At 34.5% G+C, this 23,850-nt stretch overlaps 1 protein-coding gene across 1 annotated transcript in view; it reads left to right on the top strand.

Moving 5' to 3' along the window:
- Positions 1–23,850, top strand: part of ADAMTS19 (ADAM metallopeptidase with thrombospondin type 1 motif 19) — a 264,246-nt gene that overhangs the window by 157,589 nt on the left and 82,807 nt on the right. Inside the window, exons 11-13 of the mRNA XM_057735960.1 lie at positions 15,593–15,694; positions 21,084–21,214; positions 22,146–22,318. Coding sequence (XP_057591943.1) covers positions 15,593–15,694; positions 21,084–21,214; positions 22,146–22,318 — 406 coding nt within the window. The remainder of the gene's footprint in view (positions 1–15,592; positions 15,695–21,083; positions 21,215–22,145; positions 22,319–23,850) is intronic.

The following is a 23,850-nucleotide window of genomic DNA, read 5'->3' as shown; positions in this document are numbered from 1 at the left end:
TCTTCCTGCAGTTCATCCCGTAGATGCCCATTTCTTCCTACCTCTTTCAAATACACATACTCTCACCCACTTTGTATTTCAGGCTTAAACTGATTATCATGCTTAGAGTGAATTGATAGCTGTATTTCACTGTACCTAAGTTTCTGTGATTGCCTCAAAGGAGTTTGGCTTTGTTGAAGATAATGGTGTCTTGGATTACTGGCAGAATAATTAAAGTTCATTATAAGGTAAAGGTTATATGTCATTATGGCATATTTTATGCTCTCTCTGCTTTGTTGTTCTTATCAAAGAAGTTGTTCACTTGTTTATTCTCCTCTTATTAATTCCCTACCCTAGTGGGTAAGCTCCAGGAGGACAGTGTGTTTCTCCAGCATCTAGTACAATGGCTAGCACATGGTAGGCGCTCAGTGAATATTTGACTTAAGATTAAAATAAATGAATGTGTAAAGAAGTTGGAACTGCATTAAATGTGACATGTGAAAGTGTAGACTGTAATACTCATCTGGCAATAGTAGACCTCAAGAGGAATTGATATAGGTGTGTGATTGTGACCAGACACCCAGGGGTTCACATGTGGCAGACTCATGGATCCTTGGAGCTTCACATAGGGTGTGATAATTACAACAGTAGCCAGGTTGACTTTGTATTATCTGTCCTAATACTTCTCTGATCTCATCTACTGATCTTGTTCAGTCTACTCTCATCTCCAGGGACTTTAGACAATCAAAAATTGGGTCACAATCTTCTTCCTTAAATCATCATGGTAAAAATGAATATTTTGAAGTCCGCAAGTTTGGTTTTGTGGGTAAACACATCTACATGCTGAAATTATCCTTTTTTGGAAACAGAGTAGGCTGTCTATGGTTATTATCGTGCTATTGCATAGGAGGTGGTTTCAGTTCATGTGGTACAGAAAATTGATAGAGCTGATCAATGAAAAATGTTCATGTTTTATGAAATACCCCAAGGGTTAGAAAAACTCAGCAAATGATCAGCTACAAACATGATTTTGGTAAATTTTAGATCATTTTTTGTAAACACTATTTTTCAAAATTTTAGAAATTATTTTTAATTATATATTGCAATCAGTTAAATTTTACTAGTACCATTCCACAATATTTTGAACTCTAAAAAGTAGATGCCACAGTGTGTAAATCATTTATATTTATGATCTATTTTGATTCTTATAACAATTATATACCATAGTTAATATTCAGTCCTGTTTTACAGATCAATGGTTTGAGGCCTGTAGAAGTTAAATAACAGGATTAGGTTATTACACCTATGAAGAGGGAGTGTCAGATGCAAATCCAAAGAACAAAATATATGTAACCACTATGCTCTACTGCTTTTTATCGAATGCAAACTTCTTTACATTGTATCATTGTATGGGAAAAATCTTAGATCCTGTGTTTAGACTGAATTTACTTTATCCCCTATACCACCTACATCATCAGGGTCAAGAAATATTTTAAATGATTTTTTAAAAAATTTTTCTAGGTTGTTTGCTGTATTTAAATGATTGTTTATCATTAACCTACCTGAATGGATTTTTTTTTTCCTATGAAAGTATAACTATTTGTTAGGGGATTTTAAATCTATTCCCCAGTATCCAAAGATGTTGCCTTGTTTTAAACTAGGCATTTTGCAAACTGAATTAAGTTTTAGGTTTTAAGTCTCCAGAAATGTTCTCCTTTTCCTCCCCCTGAAATTTTATATATATATAAAACTATATATATGGCATTTTTATTCATAAGACCAGATTTTTCTCTAGTTCTATCTATATGTAATCATTAAAGACAATTTTAAAATTGCACCAGAAAGGATTGGGCTGCTGTGGGCAACCAAGGAAAAGTAATGCCTCCTAATGGGGTTTGGTTGGTGAGTACTGGCGGGAAAGGCATGAAACCTGAGCTCTAACAGTGGTTCTGCCTCTTATTTGTTTTGTAACCTTAGTCAAAGCTCTTTTTCTTTCTGAGTCACACTCTGTAGAACAAAAAGTGAAACTGTGTTATCTTTTGAAGTCTTTTAGGGCTGAGAAGCTGGACTTCTTTAATTCCAAAATCCAAAATAGCATTCTGATACCACCCTTGAAAATCATCATTTCCATCCCAAATTAGTGCAGCTTGAAAAGAATAGAAATTAGGGGGGTGGCTAGGTAGGTAGGCAGAGCCACAGAAGAGACTATTTAAAAATTCAGTCATTGATTTGATAAATATTTATTGAGTTCCAAGTACTTTCCAGGCACTGTTCTATGTACTAATAACAAAATAGGAAGTAAACTCCACCTTCTTGGAGCTTAAATTTTAGCTGGGGAAACAGTAAGTAAATACATATATAATATGTCAGTTGGTAATAAAAGTTTTGGAGAAGTATAAATTCAGGTAAGAAAGATAGGGAATACAGATGGGGATGGGAGGGTGGGAATGGTGCTATTTTATATAGGATGCTCTGGGAAGGCTCCCTAAAGAAAGTGACATTTGTTTAGAAATCTGAAGGAAGTTAGATAACAAGCCATGCATTTATCTTGGGAAAAATAATAGCAAGAAGAAACAGAAAGTAAATGCACTGGAATGGAGTTAGGTTCATGTTTTAAGTTTAAGATGTCCATTGGACATCCAAGTAGAGATGTTAGTAGGTCCAGAATAGATATCTATCTGGAAGTCCTCAACAAGTAGGTGATACTGAACTTAATCACCGCAGTATTTAGAGGTTAGGAAAATAAGGAGAAGGCAACAATTAAAACTCTGAAGAAATCTATTGCTAGGAATAGAACCAAGAGAAAGTAAGATCGTGGAGGCTAAGTGAAAACATTTTTCAAAGGAGAAATGATTAGCACTTCCAAAAGCTGAAGACAAGGGCAGTAAAATGAAGTCTGAGAATATGCAATTGCTACGTTTTCCCCACTGGGTTTGGGACACTGTTACTTGAACATATCTTGACATCCCTGAACACCTGAGTATCAGGAGATAGAGATTAAAAATATAAGGGGAAGTAGTTAAAAATGTAGAAGAATGAATAGTTCTGTGAGTTAAGCCACACACATACACCTTCAAGTGGATACACTTGAAGACACCACATCTACCAATCTGTCATCTAGACTTTGTACAAAACAAAGCTAGAAGGCAAGCTCCATAATATCAAAAGAGTTATCAGTCCTTTTTATCACTGTACCTCTGGCACCTTAATAAGTGCTATTTTAATAAGTATTTGTTAAATTAATAAGTGAATCAACTGAATGATGGAATAATAACTCTAAAATTTTACCCATAGAAATAGTTGATTCTTAGATATATAATGTGTCCAGAGAATACGAGGATAACCTTCTAAAATATTAATTCAGTGGCATGAAAAACAACTTGTAAGGGTATGTAGCTTATGTTTCACAGCTTACACCTGAATGAATCAGGCATCCTTATGACCATCTTGTTTCCAATCGGTTATAAATAAATATCGAGCTGCATGGAGGAGGATTCATAGCGACTTTTGAACATGTGTGTTTCTGGTACAATCTGAGACAATGGCAGTTGGCCCGTAGTATTTGAATTAGATATTGCTCTTCCATTCTTACTAACAAGTAGTTATGTACAAGCACTAGGGACTCCAACATTATGTACATGCTGATCTAATTAGTGCTATAAATTTGCCCTTAGGATAGCAGCTTACATCTGCAAAATGTTTAAAGGCATAGCTGTAGAGATCGCTTGTGAAACATCTCGATGCTCGGCAATAATTGGTCACTCTTCTGCATGGATATGCTAACTTCTTGGATGGCCTTGTTCCTGAGTCCTAAACATTTGGTGCCTCTGGGCCATCTGGCATCTTGTGGCTGAGGCAGCTAATAACTGCATCAAGCTATCTTAACAGCTGCCTAAGATTACTTAGCCTTGCTAAGAATATGGAGGTATCGATGTTTTCTTAGAATCAATAAAAAGTGGCTGCTCGAGAGTTACATTATTGGAATAAGAAGGAAGTTTGCTAAAAGAAAAAAATGAAGACCTCCAGGAAATTTAAGGTTCTGCCTTTGGCTTTGGACTAGGCACAATGTGAATTGCATACATACTATATTGTGTAGAAAACTTTCTTGTGTAATTGAATCATATGGTGACTTAAAGTGAAAGTACCATGGAAAGTTCCAGTTTTACATTTTTCTTATATTGACTTGATACATCAAAGTATGTAGGACTTCTAAAACTTCTCAGTTGATCTAATGGACAGACTGGCATTGAAATAATTACCTTATGAAGAATTATAGAAGACTGAGTCTCTGTGATTTGGCATTGTGACATTCCAGAGGCAGTGGCAATTTGGACTAAAAAGGCTTATCATGAAATAGCCCTTGATGGCAAGTTGTTTTTTGGGCAACTAATACAGTGTCATTGATAAATCATGTTGTTAAGATTGATGAAGTAGAAGATTTGTACTGTTCTTTCTTCCTATACAATCAATAAAGTTAATCAATAAATAGTGGGTTAAAACTACCAGGGATTGAATATGCCTGTTTTGCCATCTAATCAGAGCTTCATCCTATTCTTTGAGCTTTAGTCCTGCACAGTTTGTGAGTGCATGAGTTTGATGGCAGCTTATTTGACTGGATAATCTATGAGGGTGAGTCAAAAATTATCCGCACTCTGACTGTAGAATTTATTTTAATTAACTTTTAGGAAAGACAGATACATCATTTTTCAACATAATCTCCTTGCTTTTCAATACACTTTGTTCATTTGTCAGCAAGCTTTCGTATTACCTCATGAATCTTCATCCTCTTAGGGCTGCTTTCAGGGGAACAAACAGGTGAAAGTCCAATGGAGCAAGATCAGGACTATAGGGAGGATGCTTTAACACCTCAAAACAAAGTTTTTGCAGAGTGTCAACAGTGTGGGCAGAAGTGTACGGATGTGAATTGTCATGTGATATCACAACACCCTTGGATAGCTGTCCTCTGTGTTTAATCTGAAGTTTACACTTCAGCTCTTCAATAAGCATCTCATTGTAATGAGCACTGTTGATTGCTGAACCTTTTTCCTGATAATGTTCCAATACTGGCCCTTGAGAATCCAAGAAAACTATGTGTGTGTGTATATACCACATCTTCTTTATCCATTCATCTGTTTTTTTTAAATTTTTTAAATTATTTTAAGAACTTTTATTAAGATACAGTTAACATACAATAAACTGCATATATTTAGAGAGTACAATTTGGTATCCCAATCTCCCAATTCATTCCCCCCCAACCCTCCCCACTTTTTCCACTTGGTGTCCATATGTTTGTTCTCTGCATCTGTGTCTCTATTTCCACCTTGCAAACCGGTTGATTTGTACCATTTTTCTATATTCTGTATATATGTGTTAATATACGATATTTGTTTTTCTCTTTCTGACTCACTTCACTCTGTATGACAGTCTCTAAGTCCATCCATGTCTCTACAAATGTCCCAGTTTCATTCCTTTTTACATCTGAGTAATATTCCATTGTATATATGTACCACATCTTTTTTATCCATTCATCTGTTGATGGACATTTAGGTTGCTTCCATGTCCTGGCTATTGTAAATAGTGCTGGCATGAACATTGGAGTGCATGTGTCTTTTTGAATTATGGTGTTCTCTGGGTATATGCCCATGCTGGGTCATATGGTAACTTATTTTTAGTTTTTCAGGGAACCTCCATACTGTTCTATAGCAGCTGTATCAATTTACATTCCCACCAACAGTGCAAGAGGGTTCCCTTTTCTCCACACCCTCTCCAGCATTTACTGTTTGTAGATTTTCTGATGATGCCCATTCTAACTGGTGTGAGGTGATACCTCATTGTAGTTTTGATTTGCATTTCTCTAATAATTAGTGATGTGGAGCAGCTTTTCATGTGCTTCTTGGCCATCCATATGTCTTCTTTGCAGAAATGCCTTTTTAGGTCTTCTGCCCATTTTTTGATTGGGTTGTTTGATTTTTTGATATTGAGCTGGATGAATTGTTTATATATTTTGGAGATTAATCCTTTGTCTGTTGATTCGTTTGCAAATATTTTCTCCCATTCTGGGGGTTGTCTTTTTGTCTTCCTTATAGTTTCCTTTGCTGTGCAGAAGCTTTGAAGTTTCATTAGGTCCCACTTATTTATTTTTGTTTTTATTTCTATTATTCTAGGAGGTGAATCAAAAGATATTTTGCTGTGATTTATGTTGAAGAGTGTTCTTCCTATGTTTTCCTCTAGGAGTTTTATAGTGTCTGGTCTTACATTGAGGTCTTTAATCTATTCTGAGTTTATTTTTTTGTATGGTGTTAGGGAGTGTTCTAATTTCATTCTTTTCCATGTAGCTGTCCAGTTTTCCCAGCACCACTTATTGAAGAGCCTGCCTTTTCTCCATTGTATATCCTTGCCTCCTTTGTCATAGATTAGTTGACCATAGTTTATCTCTGGGTTTTGTGTCCTGTTCCATTGATCTATATTTCTGTTTTTGTGCCAGTACCATACTGTCTTGATCACTGTAGCCCTATAATATAGTTTGAAGTCAGGAAGCCTGATTCTACCAACTCCGTCTTTCCTTCTCAAGATTGCTGTGGCTATTCAGGGTCTTTTGTGTTTCCATACAAATCGTAAAATTTCTTGTTCTAGTTCTGTGAAAAATGACATTGGTAATTTGATCGGGATAGCATTGAATCTGTAAAGTGCTTTGGGTAGTATAGTCATTTTCACAATGTTGATTCTTCCAGTCTAAGAACATGGTATATTTCTCTGTTTGTGTCATCTTTGATTTCTTTCATTAGTGTCTTATACTTTTCTGAGTACAGGTATTTTACCTCCTTAGTTAGGTTCATTCCTAGGTATTTTATTCTTTTTGTTGAAATGGTGAATGGGATTGTTTCCTTAACTTCTCTTTCTGATCTTTCATTGTTAGTGTATAGAAATGCAAGAGATTTCTGTGTGTTAATTTTGTATCCTGCAACTTTACCAAATTCATTGATTAGCACAAGTAGTTTTCTGGTGGCATCTTTAGGATTTTCTATGTATAGTATCATCTCATCAGCGAACAGTGACAGTTTTATTCTTCTTTTCCAATTTGGATTCCTTTGATTTCTTTTTCTTCTCTGATTGCTGTGGCAAGGACTTCCAAAACTATGTTGAATAGGAGTGGCGAGAGTGGACATCCTTGTCTTGTTCCTGATCTTAGAGGGAATGCTTGCAGTTTTTCACCATTGAGAAGGATGTTTGCTGTGAGTTTGTCATATATGGCCTTTATTATGTTGAGGTAGGTTCCCTCTCTGCCCACGTTCTGGAGAGTTTTTATCATAAATGGGTGTTGAATTTTGTCAAAAGCTTTTTCTGCATCTATTGAGATGATCATGTGGTTTTCATCCTTCAGTTAGTTAATATGGTGTATCACATTGATTGACTTGCGTATATTGAAGAATCCTTGCATTCCAGGGATAAACCCCACTTGCTCATGGTGTATGATCCTTTTAATGTGTTGTTGGATTCTGTTGGCTAGTATTTTGTTGAGGATTTCTGCATCTAAATTCATCAGTGATACTGGTGTGTAATTTTCTTTTTTTGTAGTATCTTTGTCTGGTTTTGGTATCAGGGTGATGGTGGCCTCATAAAATGAGTTTGGGAGTGTTCCTTCCTTGGCAATTTTTTGGAAGAGCTTGAGAAGGATGGGTGTTAGCTCTTCTCTAAATGTTTGATAAAATTCACCTGTGAATCCATCTGGTCCTGGACTTCTGTTTGTTGGGAGATTTTTAATCACAGTTTCAATTTCATTCCTTGTGATTGGTCTGTTCATATTTTCTATGTCTTCCTGATTCAGTCTTGGAAGGTTATACCTTTCTAAGAATCTGTCCATTTTCTCCAGGTTGTCCATTTTCTTGGCATATAGTTGTTTGTAGTAATCTCTTATGGTTCTTTTTATTTCTGCAGTGTCCGTTGTAACTTCTCCTGTTTCATTTCTCATTTTATTGATTTGAGTCCTCTCCCTCTTTTTCTTGATGAGTCTTCCTAGAGGTTTATCAATTTTGTTTACCTTCTCAAAGAACCAGCTTTTAGTTTTATTGATATTTGCTGTTGTTTTCTTTGTCTCTATTTCATTTATTTCTGCTCTGATCTTTATGATTTCTCTCCGTCTACTCACTTTGGGTTTTGTTTGCTCTTCTTTCTCTAGTTTCTTTAGGTGTAAGGTTAGATTGTTTATTTGGGATATTTCTTGTTTCTTGAGGTAGGACTGTGTTGCTATAAACTTCCCTCTTAGAACTGCCTTTGCTGCATCCCATAGGTTTTGGATCATTGTGTTTTCATTGTCATTTGTCTCTAGATATTTTTTGATTTCCTCTTTGATTTCTTCAGTGATCTCTTGGTTATTTAGTAGTGTATTGTATAGCCTCCATGTGTTTGTGTTTTTTACAGTTTTTTTTTCCTGTAATTGATTTCTAATCTCATAGCGTTGTGGTCAGCAAAGATGCTTGATACGATTTCAATTTTCTTGAATTTACCAAGACTTGATTTATGACCCAGAATGTGATCTATCCTGGAGAATGTTCCATGTGCAATGGAGAAGAACGTGTAATCTGCTGTTTTTGGATGTAATGTCCTATAGATATGTATTAAATCAAGCTGATTTATTGTGTCATTTAAAGCTTGTGTTTCCTTATTAATTTCCTGTGTGGATGATCTGTCCATTGGTGTAAGTGGGGTGTTAAAGTCCCCCACTCTTATTGTGTTACTGTCCATTTCCTCTTTCATAATTGTTAGCATTTGCCTTATGTATTGAGGTGCTCCTATATTGGGTGCATATATATTTATAATTGTTATCTCTTCCTCTTGGATTGATGCCTCCATCTTTATGTAGTGTCCTTTCTTGTCTCTTGTAACATTTTTTTATTTTAAAGCCTATTTTATCTGATATGAGTATCGATTCTCCAGCTTTCTTTTGATTTCCATTTGCATGGATTATCTTTTTCCATCCCCTATCCATTCATCTGTTGACGGACATTTAGGTTGCTTCCATAACTTGGCTATTGTAAATAGTGCTGCTGTGAACGTTGGGTTGCATGTATCTTTTCAAATTAGACCTTTCTCTAGATATATGCCCAGGTGTGGGATTGCTGGATCATCTGGTAGCTCTAGTTTTAGTTTTTTAAGGAATCACCATACTGTTTTCCATATTGGCTACACCAGTTTATATTCTCGCCAACAGTGTAGGAGAGTTCCTTTCTCTCCATGCCCTCTCTACCATTTATTATTTGTAGACTTTTTGATGATGGCCATTCTGACTAGTGTGAGGTGATATGTCATTGTATTGATAGTTTTGATTGACATTTCTGTAATAATTAGCAATGTTAAGCATCTTTTCATGTGCCTATTGGCCATCTGTATGTCTTCTTTGGAGAAATGTTTATTTAGGTCTTCTGCTAAAGAATGTATGGTTTTTAAAGTTCACTATCTGTTGCTAGATCTTAGATGAAGCATACTATATCTGTTTGCTTATTTTGGTTTGATTGATCCATTAGTAACTGATAGACATATGTTAAAATACCCAACTCTAACTGCTGATTTATTTATTTTCCCCTATATTTCTGTCAGTTATTACCTTATATAATATTGAGTTATATTGCTAGGTGCATACATATTTATGGTTTTTCATCTGTGGATCTGTTTTTCTCTTTTGCATTTTTTTATGCCATAAAGTCTATTTTGTCTGGCATTAAAACCATTATCCTGGCTAATATTTATCACATCTTTATCTTCAGTCTTTCCAGATAAAATATAAATACAGATATGGGTACAGATAGATGGATATGATTACTAGAGAGAAGCAATTGCTAGATTTTATATTTTTCTATTTTAACCAAATGTAATTTTTTTTGTATTTTCATCAGCTCTTTTAAAATTTTTTACGTTGATTTAAATTGATGTGTTTTAGGATTTTTATTGTCAACTTATTTCATGTTTGTGTTTCATATTTATGCTCTATTTTTTACTCTTGTTCTCCCCTCCTATTTTACATTGGAGAAACCACATTTTCCTCTCATCTTGCATTCAAAAGTCAGACATTCTTTATATGTTTTTATGAGTATGAGTAATTAGGGGTTTTGCTTGATGAATAGTATTCCACTGGTACATAAACTGTTTTCTTTATCAGATCACCTCTTAGTAGACATCTGGAATGTGAGCTATTATGAGTGAGGCTACTCAGAAGATTTGTGAATGATTATTTGTGTATGCATGTTTTTATTCTACAATATTAATAGATTAACATATTATATGTTAATATGCTAATTTCTTGCAAACTATGGGGTAGGGACTGACTGCCTGTTTTTGGAAATAAAGTTTTACTAGAACACAGTCACCCCCATTTGTTCACGTGTTCTCTTTGGCTGCCTTCATACTACAATGACAGTGATGAACAGTTGCAACAGAGATCATGTGGCCCACAAGCCTGAAGTATGTACTATTTGGCACTTCATTGAAAGAGTTTGATGACCCCTGTTGCAGCAGATACTGTGGATTTTATTATATTCTTCCAAAGAGTGTTTTGATTTTCGTTTTCACAAGCGATTAAGTTTGTTAGAATCAAACTGGAAACTATCTTACCTACTGTGGATAGCACCTCGTATGTTGGGTCAGCTCACCCTCCTTATCTGGGAAATTTGGAGTGCGTCCCTTGCATGTATGGTACAGGTGCCACCTAAAGACCTAGACTTCTCTGACTCTCTTCCTTTTGGGATTGTCCTTTCAGGTTTTGGCAGCTTTGACCACATCAGTTTCTGTCTTCATAAATCTAAAAAGATGGCGTATGTTGCTTTAGCCATTATATCATACCATGACCACAATCCACTATCAGGTCAAAGTCACAAAGGTGGTGAACTCAACTTGTGCCGATCCTTTCAGCTCCTCTAAACAATTTGCCTGCCTTTGTTCACATTCCAGAACCACCAGAAGGTTGATTTTTGCATTCATTCCACAGTTTATGCTTGTTAGCTACAGGAGGGTTGGTCTTCTGGGAAATTATCCCACCATTCCAGAAGGGGAATCTTTTTATCTTATATCTCTCTTTCATACTAGGAAATTCTGGATCACTTTTCTTTCAGATATTTCAAATAGTTCCTTACCATTTTTTATTCTTTTCTTTGAGGCTTCATTAACTAGGTATTAACAGTTCTCCTTTCTCTAAATTTCTTTTCCTTGATTTTCTTTAACACTCTAAGATATGTTCTATTAAGGGGTCCTTTGCAGCTAGCTGCTTCATTTGTTGGCTGTGATAGACTATATTTTTCTTCCTATGTCTGTTACTTCTACCACTAGCAGTCGTGAAGTATGTGGAGTGAGGGAGGTGAAAGAGAAGACATCAAATTTATTTAACTGTCAGTAGCCAAATTGTCTCTGCTAAGGGATAAAGTTTTTGAGATGTAAGTGTGCTAGATTTCTAGTATATCCTCCCATGAAAAAGTTTTATAATAATGGCTAGAGTCCAATTATTATTGCTTTATGAATTCAATGTTTACTTAGATTTATCCTCATTTTTGTCAGTTTCTTTGCTCACTAGTGCTTTTCAGCCCTTTTCTTTGAGATCATAGTCCTCTTGAAGAACACCATTTAGAAGTTCCTTTTGGGAAGATCCGTTGGTGGTAAACACTCAGTTTTTGTTTCCTTGAAAGAGTCTTTATTTAACCTTCAGTCTTGAATAAAATTTTAGTTGAGTTCAGGAATCCAGATTGACAGTTATTTTTTTTTCCTCTTTCCACTCTGAATACATCATGTATTCACTTTTTTATGTTTGTGCCAAGATGCCATCTTTGCTATTTTCCTAATCTTAAAAGAAAGCTTTCAACATTTTAAGGTTTTTTAATGTTGTTTGCTATAGATTTTTATAGATGTCCAGATGTCCATTAATTTTAAGATGTTTCCTTCAGTGGCTAGTTTGCTAACATTTTTTTCTAATGAATTGATGTTGAACTGTATCACAAGCTTTGTATCTAGAGATACAAAAATCATAGATTTTGAAGTTTTTGATGTGCTTGATTGTATTAACCAAATCTCTGATATGGTAGTGGCCTTGTATTCCAAGAAAAACCCAACACGATCATGATGGTACATTACATTTTTTCATGGATTACTGGATTCAGTCTGTTAAAAATTGTGTAGCACATTTAAATCTAAGTTCATACATGAGATGGATCACTATTTTCATTTTCTTTTAAAACTCCTGTCTGATTTGGGTATCATAAAGTATGTTTAGAAATATTCCCTCTTTTTCTGTTCTCTAGAGGGCTTATGTACATTGAGAATTTAAGTTTTTGGATCAGATGTATTCTTCGTGGGAAGACATTTAACAGTCACTTTTAATTATTCTATGGTTGCACAATAGTTACAGCTTTTTCTGTTTCTTCTTGGGTCCATTTTAGCAAGATTTTAGCAAATTTTTTTAAGTATTTTTTACTTCATATACTGTGTAAAGTTTTTTGGCATAAAGTTGTTCATAGTGTCTTCCTATTTCTGTTTAAACTTTACATCATGTGGAGTTATGCCTTCACTTTTTATTCCTAATAGTGTTTATTTTTGCCTTCTCTTTTTCCTTGATTAATTTTCAATGTTATTCACAGAGAACTAGATTTCAGCTTTTTATCATCTTTTGATAATAAAAGGTATTAAAATAGAGATATTCTATTTTTTGAATACCTCTCTTTCTATCTTACTTTGTTCCTCTCTTCCATCCTTAATAATCCTAAGGTTTTGTGTGATAGAAAAGATTGTTTTTGAAAATATTATCCCATACTGAATTACATTTGTAATCACATGTTACATAATTATTGAAATTATATTTTGAAAGATAATTTATGGACGAACAAGGAGTTACATGTCCAAAATTTAATTGCTACTTCCATGCATATGCACTTAACGATTTTTTATTTTAACATAAAATTCAGAACATGTTAATGGAACTGTTTGCTATAAAGACAGACATGGGTACAGGTTGTCTTTGAAGATAAATTTTATGATATCTATACATGGACAGTTAGTCTTCCTTTTAAATTATTCCATTGAAAATATGTAGTATTTTCACGTAAAGTTTTCAAAAGCCTTCTTGAGATAAACATCAGAATTCATATATGCTTTTAATGGTCATTTCTTATTATGGAGGAATAAAAAAGGAATGTTGTATTATTTTTATTAGTTTGCTAGGAGATGCTGAGTTGTACATTTATGTCCTGGATTCCTGTACACAGCATTTTAAGCTTTAAAGTTCTTTTTTTTAATTGAAATATTAAATGATTTCAGCAATTAAGTTGAAAAGAATATTTGACTCTGGCCTGGGTAACACGCAGAGTGTTTGGTTCTAACAAAGTACCCAACCCTGCTCCTCTTTATCTTAAGAAAGGGCTTAGTATTACATAGCTCTAATATCACATATCTGAGGTGTTTCACTTCTCAAGGTGAAAGCAGTCCATCCCATTTCTTCAGTATTTTCTTGCTTTATTTTTGACAGTTTGGTTTGAAATCCCAAATCCGAGTTATCTTTCAGAATGAGGCTATAATTTACCTACCTTAAGATCCCCAGAACTGCAGAATATAAAGGGTAAAGAGATCTCTCTGTGAGAGATTTATTCTACATGACTGTGCTTATCTTGAAAGGCTGCCAAGTTTGCTTTTACACTCTCAGTGCCTCAAGTGGAAATCAATTAGAGTACCTGCTGTTTTGAATAGCAGATAATGGTGGAAGATCAGAATTTAGACCACCAACAGTGTTCAACAAAAAAGTATGATTTTAAAACTGCAACATAGAAGATTTGCTTTTTAGTTCAGTATGTATTGGTTAACTAATACACAACTAAGCTTTATTGAATATAAATAAAGCAAAATTCCTCTTTGGTGGAAAATTCAGCATTTGACCCCATAATTATAAAGTATCGTTAACAAGAATATCTTGGAGGAAAAAAAAAACTTTTAAGAACTAAAATTCTCAGGTTAGATATCCATTAATTCAAATATAAATGTGTCCACAAAAGTACACAGTAAACAATTAAACTCTCTGCTTATTTTCAAGTGTCTAAAATATTGCAGAGAAGCTATTTAATTTAGGCATTCTTTAAAATTAGTTTCTGGATGAATTTTTGGTAAATATGTGCAAATAAAAGCACATAAAGTAAGCTAAATCATGTTCTAAATATAATAAGATATATTTGTATGAAATATTTTGAAACAAAAACTATCACAGCAGATAAAATAGTGTAAATAAAATATATCATACTCTTGCCACAGGCTATTGAATGTTTGAGCTTACACACATTTCAGAAATCTAAATCTTTAAATGAAAAATAAGAAAATAATATTTGGGGAGTTGTAACAAATTCAGAATTAGAATTGTTAACAGACCTGCTTGAAATCTTAATTTCAATTTGTCGTTCCTAAAGTATTTCATAGATTTGGATCATAAGTTAATTTTAACTTTGCAGTGATTTTCAGTCTGTTTTGAACACCACTGCCAGAGTAAACCTCCTAAAATAACCTTTTTATCTTATCAACCTGCTAGTCAACTGCTGAGGGGCTTCTTTTTCCCTCCAAATATGGAGTCCCAAGTCCTTCCTGGCATTCAGGATCTGGTTTTTCTGTCTTTAAAATCTTGTTCACTACTCCCTTGTCTTATATGCCTCCTCCCATCTGACTGGTCTTCTCACCCTTTCAAGAGTGTCTTTCACATCGGCAGTTACTTGTTCTGTTCTTATCAACCTGCTCTTTTCCTCCCTCTTCTCCAAATATCTCATAGGTAGTCACACAATCATCTTCAAGATAGATTACTCTAGTTGCTTTAAGTATACCACATGGATTTCATATTTCTGTGTAATTTGTAAACAACATACTTGTATCTAAAAAACTTCAACCATCCTATGGAAATGGAAAGTCCTTAAGAGTGTGGTAGTTGTGCCTCTTTATCTATGTCTCTTGGTGGCCACAAGGATAGCGTTCTCTTTTTTCAGTGTTGAGGTGTTTATGCTGTTTTATCCCAGTACTTTGTTTGTTCCCTCAGCTTTTCCCTAGAAAAAGCTAAATGTGTTCTGGGTATCTAGAACTCATTCATACTGAGGCGAAAATGACTGATAAAAATTAAGGGAAATATGCCCACTGAGAGTCTCTGTATTGCATCAGGGGCCAAGGCTACTTGATGAAATAATGAAGTAGTAACATGGCTTGTCAACACACAGCAGAGCTTAAGTGAGGACAGGCTTTTAGATAGGACGCACTAAATTCATACCATAAGCACATTATTTTAATTCTTCCAGCCTGCTTCATATAATGGTATAAATAATGATTTTTAGCTTACAGTTTTCTGTTGTAGCTACTTAATCTTGCATAATCACTTGTGTTTAAAGTAATTTTAAGATAGTTACATTTATGAAACATTTTCTGTTTTTAATCATCTTTCCATCACTATAAATAAGCCATATACTATTTCAATTATAAGTTTAATATTAAAAGTACCTAAAGCATATTTTTCTTCAAATCATTTCTGATGTTCTATTAAAATACCTCTCTCAAACCTTATTGACTTAACCTCAAAAATGTGATGCCTTCCCCTTATTAGTTATTATACCCTTGTTTTCAGCATGTTATTTGCACAGGGTTGTGGTGCAAGGTAGAAGGAGAGAAAGAATGCAAAACCAAACTAGATCCACCAATGGATGGAACCGATTGTGATGTTGGTAAGGTAAGTCATTGGTGCTGCCCTGAAGTTAATGAGACTATGAAGTGAAACTTAGGAAACTTACATTTTCTCGTGCAAGTGTAACTGGTGAAACATTTTCTTTTTCCAGTTATATATGTATCTGTCTTAACACTAGTGGAATACTTTTAGTATCTATAAAAATTTCATCATCTCATCTATTTTCAGTTTTAATGCATTTTTTTAAATCCATGGTTTTTGTTTAATATCAATGCAGTAATTTTTTTATTGCTGATTATGACAATATGGAGAGTTGGGTATATGTATTACTTTAACAAAAATGAATTATTTTTACTATTAAAATGAAACATAAGTATTCACAAATAAATCATAAACAGTAAAAACCTTTAAAGTATAAAATATTGTCTTAGGAGAGCCACTGAGTATAATTTTTCCTTGTCATTTCAAGCATCATAAATAAAATATTCTAATTAACTTTTGGGGGATTAGTAAACATTTGGCTAAGTTGTTTAATCGAATGTGTTTCATAGGGCTATAGAAATTTATTAGTATACACTTCCAGATCATTTCAATTGCTATTGAAAGTTAATTTTCTTTTAAAGAGTATGAAAGAATTAGATCCTATATAAACTTATAATTACAGCAAATTTAATCAAAAGATAGTACAATAGTTTACATAATTTTTCATTTTTTATTCTATGAAGGGAAAGTAGAACAATTATTACTTTGCTCATTAGATGTAAGAACAAAAACTTGCTTCTGAAGAACATGAATTTGTATTAGATTTGAAAAGAATCAGCAACATAAAGATTACTTGAGGTGAATTAGTGAAAAAAGTTATGTAGCGGGCTAGTTTAAAAGCACATCAATTTGAAAAATGGACAGAAATGGAAATCTAGCAATTCCACTTCTAGAATTTTGTCCTAAGTAAATACTCACACGTGTGCAAACAGGCACGTGTGCATGCACACACACAAACACACACACATACACTTATGTGAGGATGCAATTTGCTGTGGTAAGAAATGAGAAAGAAACAAAAATATTCAGGAAAAGAGAAATGGTTCCAGTGTAGCTGTTAACAGAATGAGGTAGATTTATCTGTATTAACATGAAAACATCTACAAGACTTGGTGGTTAGTATAGAGACGTCAGAAAAATTGATACTTTATATGCTACCATTTGAGATTTAGGAAAAAAAACCAATTTGTGTACAAATGTGAGTATACACACACAGAGTATATATTTTTAAACTGATAGAAAATGGTTTGAAAATATAAACTCCGAACTAATTAGTAGTTAACTCTTGGGAAGGAAGTAGAATTGATGGATGGAATAAAGCAGTGGGAAGTGAGGGTGAATAGAACTTTTCTCTATTTCTCTGACATTTTTAGATTGTTTGACATAAGCAAGTAGTCATTTATTATTTGCATGATTTCTTTAATGAGAAAAAAATGTACAAATCAAGTCCCAGATAATAAAAAGAGACTAGCAATAGTTTATCACTAGGTAAAATCAGTAAGAAAATGTTTCCTTGAAAGAGAACTTCTGTGAAATAGCAGTCAGTTGTTTACAGACTGCCAAATGTGTTTTCTATGAGCTTAGATGGAGAGTCAGAATTTGGATTTGTTTTATTTCTAAATAATGCACAAAAGTACAATAATGTGTGTATATTGGGCAAGCCTCATGGTATTATGCTGAGTAATTTATTGCTCGAGTCATAAAACTCTGCACCAGCAATAATTTCCATCATCCCCAAAACATGAAAGCAGTAATAAAAAGAGATAACCAAATATTCAGCTACATGCCTTCAAACATCACACAATCCATTTGTCTTACTTAGTTCTTCATTAGCAATATAAAAGTCTGTTCATTTTTATAATCTGGTGTCCTAAATATTTTTCTGTTATTTTTTCTTCTGATATTAATGAGAATAAATTACATTCTTGAGTTCTCTAAAATAAACTTATTCTTTCAGCAATCAAAATTGTAATTACTCATTAAAAGTAAATGTTTTATTTCCCTATAATTGTGCTAATGGTATTCTCTTAGTGATTTTGTAATGCTTTGTGTATTGAAATAACTAATGAACTTCTCAGTTCCTCAGGCCATGTGGGCTTCTTCAACTATCCATCTGTTCCAGCTGTTGTAGGAGCCATCGTGAAAATAGCTTCCAACACTCCGCAGTTGAGGGCTGTAGGGCTAAAATATTTGGATGCTTGCAACCTTGTGCTAAACACTGCTAGCTCAGTACATGGTAAACCGAGAAACAAAGCTGAGAATTTTGCCATGTGTTACACTCTAGTGATGTTAACTTAGCTGTATAACTAGTTCATCTAAGAGTATATAATTAAGTCTGAGAAGGTGCTGACCAGAATTTTATGATTCAAAATGATTTTGAAGATAGGGATTTTATACTGTTTATATACAGCATTTTCCAAATTAAAAGCAGCCTGCTTTCTTTCTTTTCCTTTTCTTTTTATAATACTATCATCTGTGTTTACATTTATATTAACAGAAGTCCAAGAGTTGATAAATGATTTGGTTAAAACCAAGAAATGTATGTTTATTTACTTAAAATATTTTCTGGGAATTGGAGGATGGGGAAGGGAAGTTAAATACCAGTTTACTAGAATTTTAGACTGTTTTGAAGGATGCTACGTGATATTTCAATTACTTACTTTCCTAAGTTCCTAAGTGATGAAATTACCACCATCATTCTTTATTGAAAAAATAAAGATTGCAATATCCTTACAGTCATAAATTTGCATCTGTAGAGAGTTTATTGCCTTCTTCCCTCCTCTTCTTTCATCTAACAATGGATGTGCAGGAAGATTTGATTAGAGAATAATATTTCCTTTGTCATCTTCGTGGACCTCTTCCAATTGGGTGTTTTCATCAACTTCCTAGGCATATTCACATAGAAATTTGAGAGAATAGAAATATAGTCAAACTTTTTTAGGTCATGTACGGTTCCAGAAATAATCTATATTATGTATTTCCTTAGCATTTTCATAAATCAGACTGAATTATTAAATACGAGAAAATTTGAGTTTTTAAACCATGAGTAATGTTTTTATGAAGCTAAAAGAATGAAACAAAATGCTGCTAGAAAATTCACGAAAAGCATCATTAGGATCATTTTATATACAAACCCAATGGAATATATTGTATAATAATTTAAACAAAACATTTAACACTTTCCCCAGTGTTGAAACACAGCACCACCTAGAAGATACAAAAGCAGGTTCTCCATAGTTTCATCCAGAGATCTGGTTATCTGCAAGGTGATGAACTTTATTATACTATCCTTTCTTTAAATTTCACTGATTGGTATATGCAAATTTGGCTTGCACATCTGTTTCCATTTCTCTTCATCTGCCAGATATGTCTAGTTTAAATGATGTGCAAGTCTAGATCCGGGTCTTTCCCAAAATATTTTTAGTCCGCTGTGAACTCTGGCCCAGCTTTTCAATACCAGCTTGCTGCTCAGTGGGCAAGGAGCTGTGATATGCACTCAGGGAAAAATAAACACCCTTCACATATGCCAAAACAACTTGACCTATTGAAGTTTGACAGCTTTCACGTTGGATTTTTTTTTTTTCCCCATGAATGGCATAATGTCATTAAATTCTTAAAACCAGTAATTCTTTTAAAAGTTTTCACAGGGTCTGTTTTTTTTTTGTTTTCCCCTTTTGGAATTTTCAAACGGATTCTTCATACAAAATCTCAGTTTATTTAATGACAGTCTTAGCATGTCAGTACACTCGGAGTTGTTGATGTTTTTTGTTTTGTTTCTTCCCAAGCCTGGATGTAAAACTCCTTGAATCCAAGAGATTGAATTTATTTTGTTTTAGTTTTTATTGAAGTGTAGCTGATTTACTCTTTTTTAGATTCTTTTCACATGCAGGTCATTACAGAGTATTGAGTAGAGCTCTCTAAATTTGACATTATTAGAGAAAATCTGCAGGAACTAATTTTGTTGCATAGAAAAGCATTAACTGGGTTCACACAAAACTATGTTTCATAGTTTTCTAAATTCTGTCTTCTAAAAACAGCATTTAAAAATATATTATCAAAATAGTTTTGAAGAAACAGATCAGTTAAGATCAAAATGAACAGAATTTTGGTGAGATTCCTGAAAATTTATTAATAAAATTAATATAATGATATATATAATTTGTTGTTGCTAGTATTTTATTATAGTTAATCTTTATTAAATCCTTGGAATGGGCTATGCATTATGCTTTGTTTCACTCAACCTCTGCAGAGTCCATTAGGTAAATATGATTATCACTTACATTTTGAAATGGAAAAACTAAGGATTAAAGAGTTGCTATAATTTCTTCAAAATCTCTTATAAATCATGTTGCCATTAGTGCAGAAAATTGTTTAGGACTGGATGGATCAGCTTGCTCAACCATTGTCATTATCCAATCATTTATCTAATTCTTTTTAATCTTTACTTATTATTTCTATCATGGTTTTGTTTAGTTAATTTTTACCTTTAATATGTTTGCTATGATTATGATAGATCTGATTTTCCAGGAATAAAAAATTATAATAATCTGTCCATCAAGTCCTGACAACCATTCCTCAGTGACCACAGAAACAGCCTCTTTGGCTGCTTTTGTTTCAAATTAATGATAAAATAAATATAAAAAAAGACAATGAGCACACTCCTTTCCCTTCTTTCATTGCTGTCTTTCTCAGTTAATAGATACCAAATAACCTATAGTATAATAGGAATGAAATGACAGAATTTCAAAAAGTCTAATTGCTCAAGTCTTTCAAATAAACAGCTTTTGAAAGAAAATTTGCTATAATGTTAATGCTTGGATTTGATGGAAACTCTTTCAGAAAAGAAAGAAAAAAATAATATAAAGGAAAGTGCTAAAATTGAGTAATACTCTTTAAGTTTTAAGACGAGAGAGTACCCTGAATCACTGACAGTTCAAATCAAAATTGCTAGATTTGCTAAAATGTCTGCTTCATTCTAGTTAAAGACATTTATATCTTACCTGCCATTCTTATATTGCTATATGACCTTATGCTTTTTTTGTTCCTCTATTTTAAATTGTTATGTTTCTTAAAATGTGTTAGTTTTCCTTCCCTTTCAACCCCAAATTCCCTCTTCGCCCTATCTCTGTCACAAGTACTGAATTCTCAGGGCTATGATACAGATATCTGTGTGTTGTTCTTACGACAGGACTGTATGATCTCACATGAGAACTAGGAGAACTGGACAGTGTATTACTATGACAATAAGCACATGCCAACCTCTTTTTTTCAATTCCACGTTTGGGGCTCTTAGCAGATCTAATTTAATCTCAATTCCAGTGACTCTATAGGCCAGTGAATGATTTTCCGTTGTGCCCTGATTTGTTCACCTAAGACATAACTTTTGGAATAGTGGTGTAAGGCTGGAGAGTGTACCAGCAGGACCTCCGCACCTGGACTCGTGGCCGGAGAGTGGAGCATGTGGAGTCCCTGTAGCCGAACCTGCAGTTCTGGAATCAGCAGTCGAGAGCGCAAATGTCCTGGGTAAACGCAAAGTTCCTGGATTGGGGGAGGGCATTGTTTTCTTCAAGTTAGAAATTAGGAGGTTTTACGGATAACCATGTTGGGGACCAAAGAAACTTCTCAAACCCCACTCCACGTTGGAAAACAGAAAAGTCCCTCAAATTATTTTATATAAAAACTCCCTTTGAAGAGGAAACTGAGGCCAGCCCATCAAAGAACAAATAATTAAACACTACACAGAATGTTTTCATGAGTACAAATCAAATAAAAAATTGTGTTGAAATAAGCAGGGAGACGTGTTAGAAAAGTAAGTCACCATTTAAAGGAACTGTGAGAGGAGCTGGGAGCTGATAGGACTTCAGAAAAAGAGAGAATGAGGGCAACATGAATGTCAGTAGAAGTTAAGAACGATAAGAAATGAAACCCTGCTGAGCATGTGTACGGATAGGGAGCGTCCAAGATCAGCTTGCGACGCTCCATCATTGCTAGAGTGATCCTAGGAAAATGTGTGGGCAAATCATTTCTGCTTTATGCTTTAACTTTGGTGTGGATTCAGTGGCCCGATTACTCAACAAGTGATTTTAAAGAACATATGTGAAAACCTTAAAAGCATCTCCTTAATAATTCTTAGCTCCACTCCTTCATGGGAAGTCCAGACTTTCTATTTTGCCCCCCAACCTCTGCCCTTTACCCTTCTGTATCATTTTCATGGCAAATGGGTTTTTGTTTCTCATGTATTTTGGAAATTAAATGGATCAAAGGTTGGAAAAATATATATATTTTTAAATAAACATACGGATTTCGTACCATTACCAATCATTTAATCTGTCCACATTTTCAAAAGTAGATTTAATATAAAGGATTATACCTTATTAATATAATGCCTTTTGATTTTTTTAAATGAGTGAACATAAAAAAAGATACAATTGATTATTTGTACTATCTTTTCTAGGCTAGGTTCTGAAGCAAGGGATTGTAATGGTCCCAGAAAACAATACAGAATATGTGAGAATCCACCTTGTCCTGCAGGTTTGCCTGGATTCAGAGACTGGCAATGTCAGGCCTATAGTGTTAGAACTTCGTCCCCAAAGCATGTACTTCAGTGGCACGCTGTCATGGATGAAGGTATGACCAAGCAGACCGCCACCATCTTAGTTATGTAGGGTTTGCATAGTGCCCTACAATAGTGGTAAATGTTGTTTTACAGTTTATATTCTAGGTGTTTCAGAGCTCTGTTTTTTCTACCTTTACTGACATATAACAACCACAAGCACTGACTAAACGTATGTTTTAAAAATATAGAGATATCATTATACATCAGTTAGATAAATTAAAATTTTAAAAGGGTGACAATACAAAGTGCTGGTGAAGATGAAGAAAAACGAGGCCTCTCATGCATCGCTGGTACTAAGGGAAAATGGTGCAGCCACTCTGAAAATTAGCTTGGCAGTTTCTTAAATAACTGAGCATATGCTTTAGAAAACACAATCTTGGTTATTTATCTCAGAGAAATGAAAATTTACAGTCACAAAAAAAATGTTGTACACAAATGCGCATAGCAGATTTATTTTCAATAGCCAAACACTGGAAGCAAAAAGGTTCTAAGTAGCTGCAGGGTTAGCGAGCTGAGGTATATCTGTGTCACGGGGTATTATGCAAAGGTACACAGAACAGTCTATTAACATATGCAGTGACCTGCTGGATGTCAGAACATTATGCTGAGTAGAAAAAGCCAGTCTCAAAATGTCGCACACTGTGTGATTCCTTTTATAGAACATTCTTGAAATCACAAAAGTATAGAGATGGAAAAGACAAATTAGAGGTTGCCAGGGGTTGGGGTTGATGGTGGGGAGAGGGATGGGCGTTCCTGTGAAGGGGTAGCATGAGGTAGACCTAGAGATCTTTATATAAAATGAAAAGTGGCTCATATTGATCTCCCACTTAAAGCATTTCAGAGACTTGCCATAACTCTTCAGATAGAGACCAAATTGCGCAACATGATGTGCCCAGCAAGACCTTGCTTAGTCTACTTCCTTCTCTTGTCTCCTGCCTCCTTTGAAACCTCACTCTTTCCCTCTGCGCTCCAGATGGGGCCCTTGTCTCACTGCTTCAAGCATGTCGTGCTTTCTTCCCCCACACGTAGCCCCCAAACATACTGTGCCTGCAGGTGAGAGAAAATAATAGCAGCCTTCTGTTCACACCGTCCTTGTCATAAAGGTTAATTCTATATTTCCAGATGCTTCGACCAAAAACCTTTGGAGTCTACATTTTCCTTTTTGTTCTCTTTTACTAGACATTCAAAATATCAGTGAAGTCACATTAGCCCTACCTTTAAAGTACATGCAGAATCTGATGACTGCCCAGTATCTCCAGAGCTGCCCCCCTGGTGTAAGCCACTGTGTCTTACCTGGATGATGGTAGTAGCTAACTGCTCTTTATGCCTGTGTCCTCAAACCTCTGTCAGTCTCAGCATTGCCAGAGTGATACCTCACCCTGCCATGTTATTCTAAAACGTCAGTCATGTCATTCTTCCATTCAGAAGCCTCCAGTGTCTTCCCAACTCACTAAGAGTAAAACTCCAAAGTTATTCTAATGGCCCATAAGGGCCTCACCTCCCTGGCTTCCTTTACCCTCTGATTCATCTGTACTGTCCCCCC

This window comes from Hippopotamus amphibius, chromosome 1, assembly GCF_030028045.1.
Source record: "Hippopotamus amphibius kiboko isolate mHipAmp2 chromosome 1, mHipAmp2.hap2, whole genome shotgun sequence".
NCBI classification, from domain to species: Eukaryota; Metazoa; Chordata; class Mammalia; order Artiodactyla; family Hippopotamidae; genus Hippopotamus; species Hippopotamus amphibius.
The sequence above is the reverse complement of the archived record's forward strand: the minus strand, read 5'-3'. Positions and strand labels throughout refer to the sequence as shown.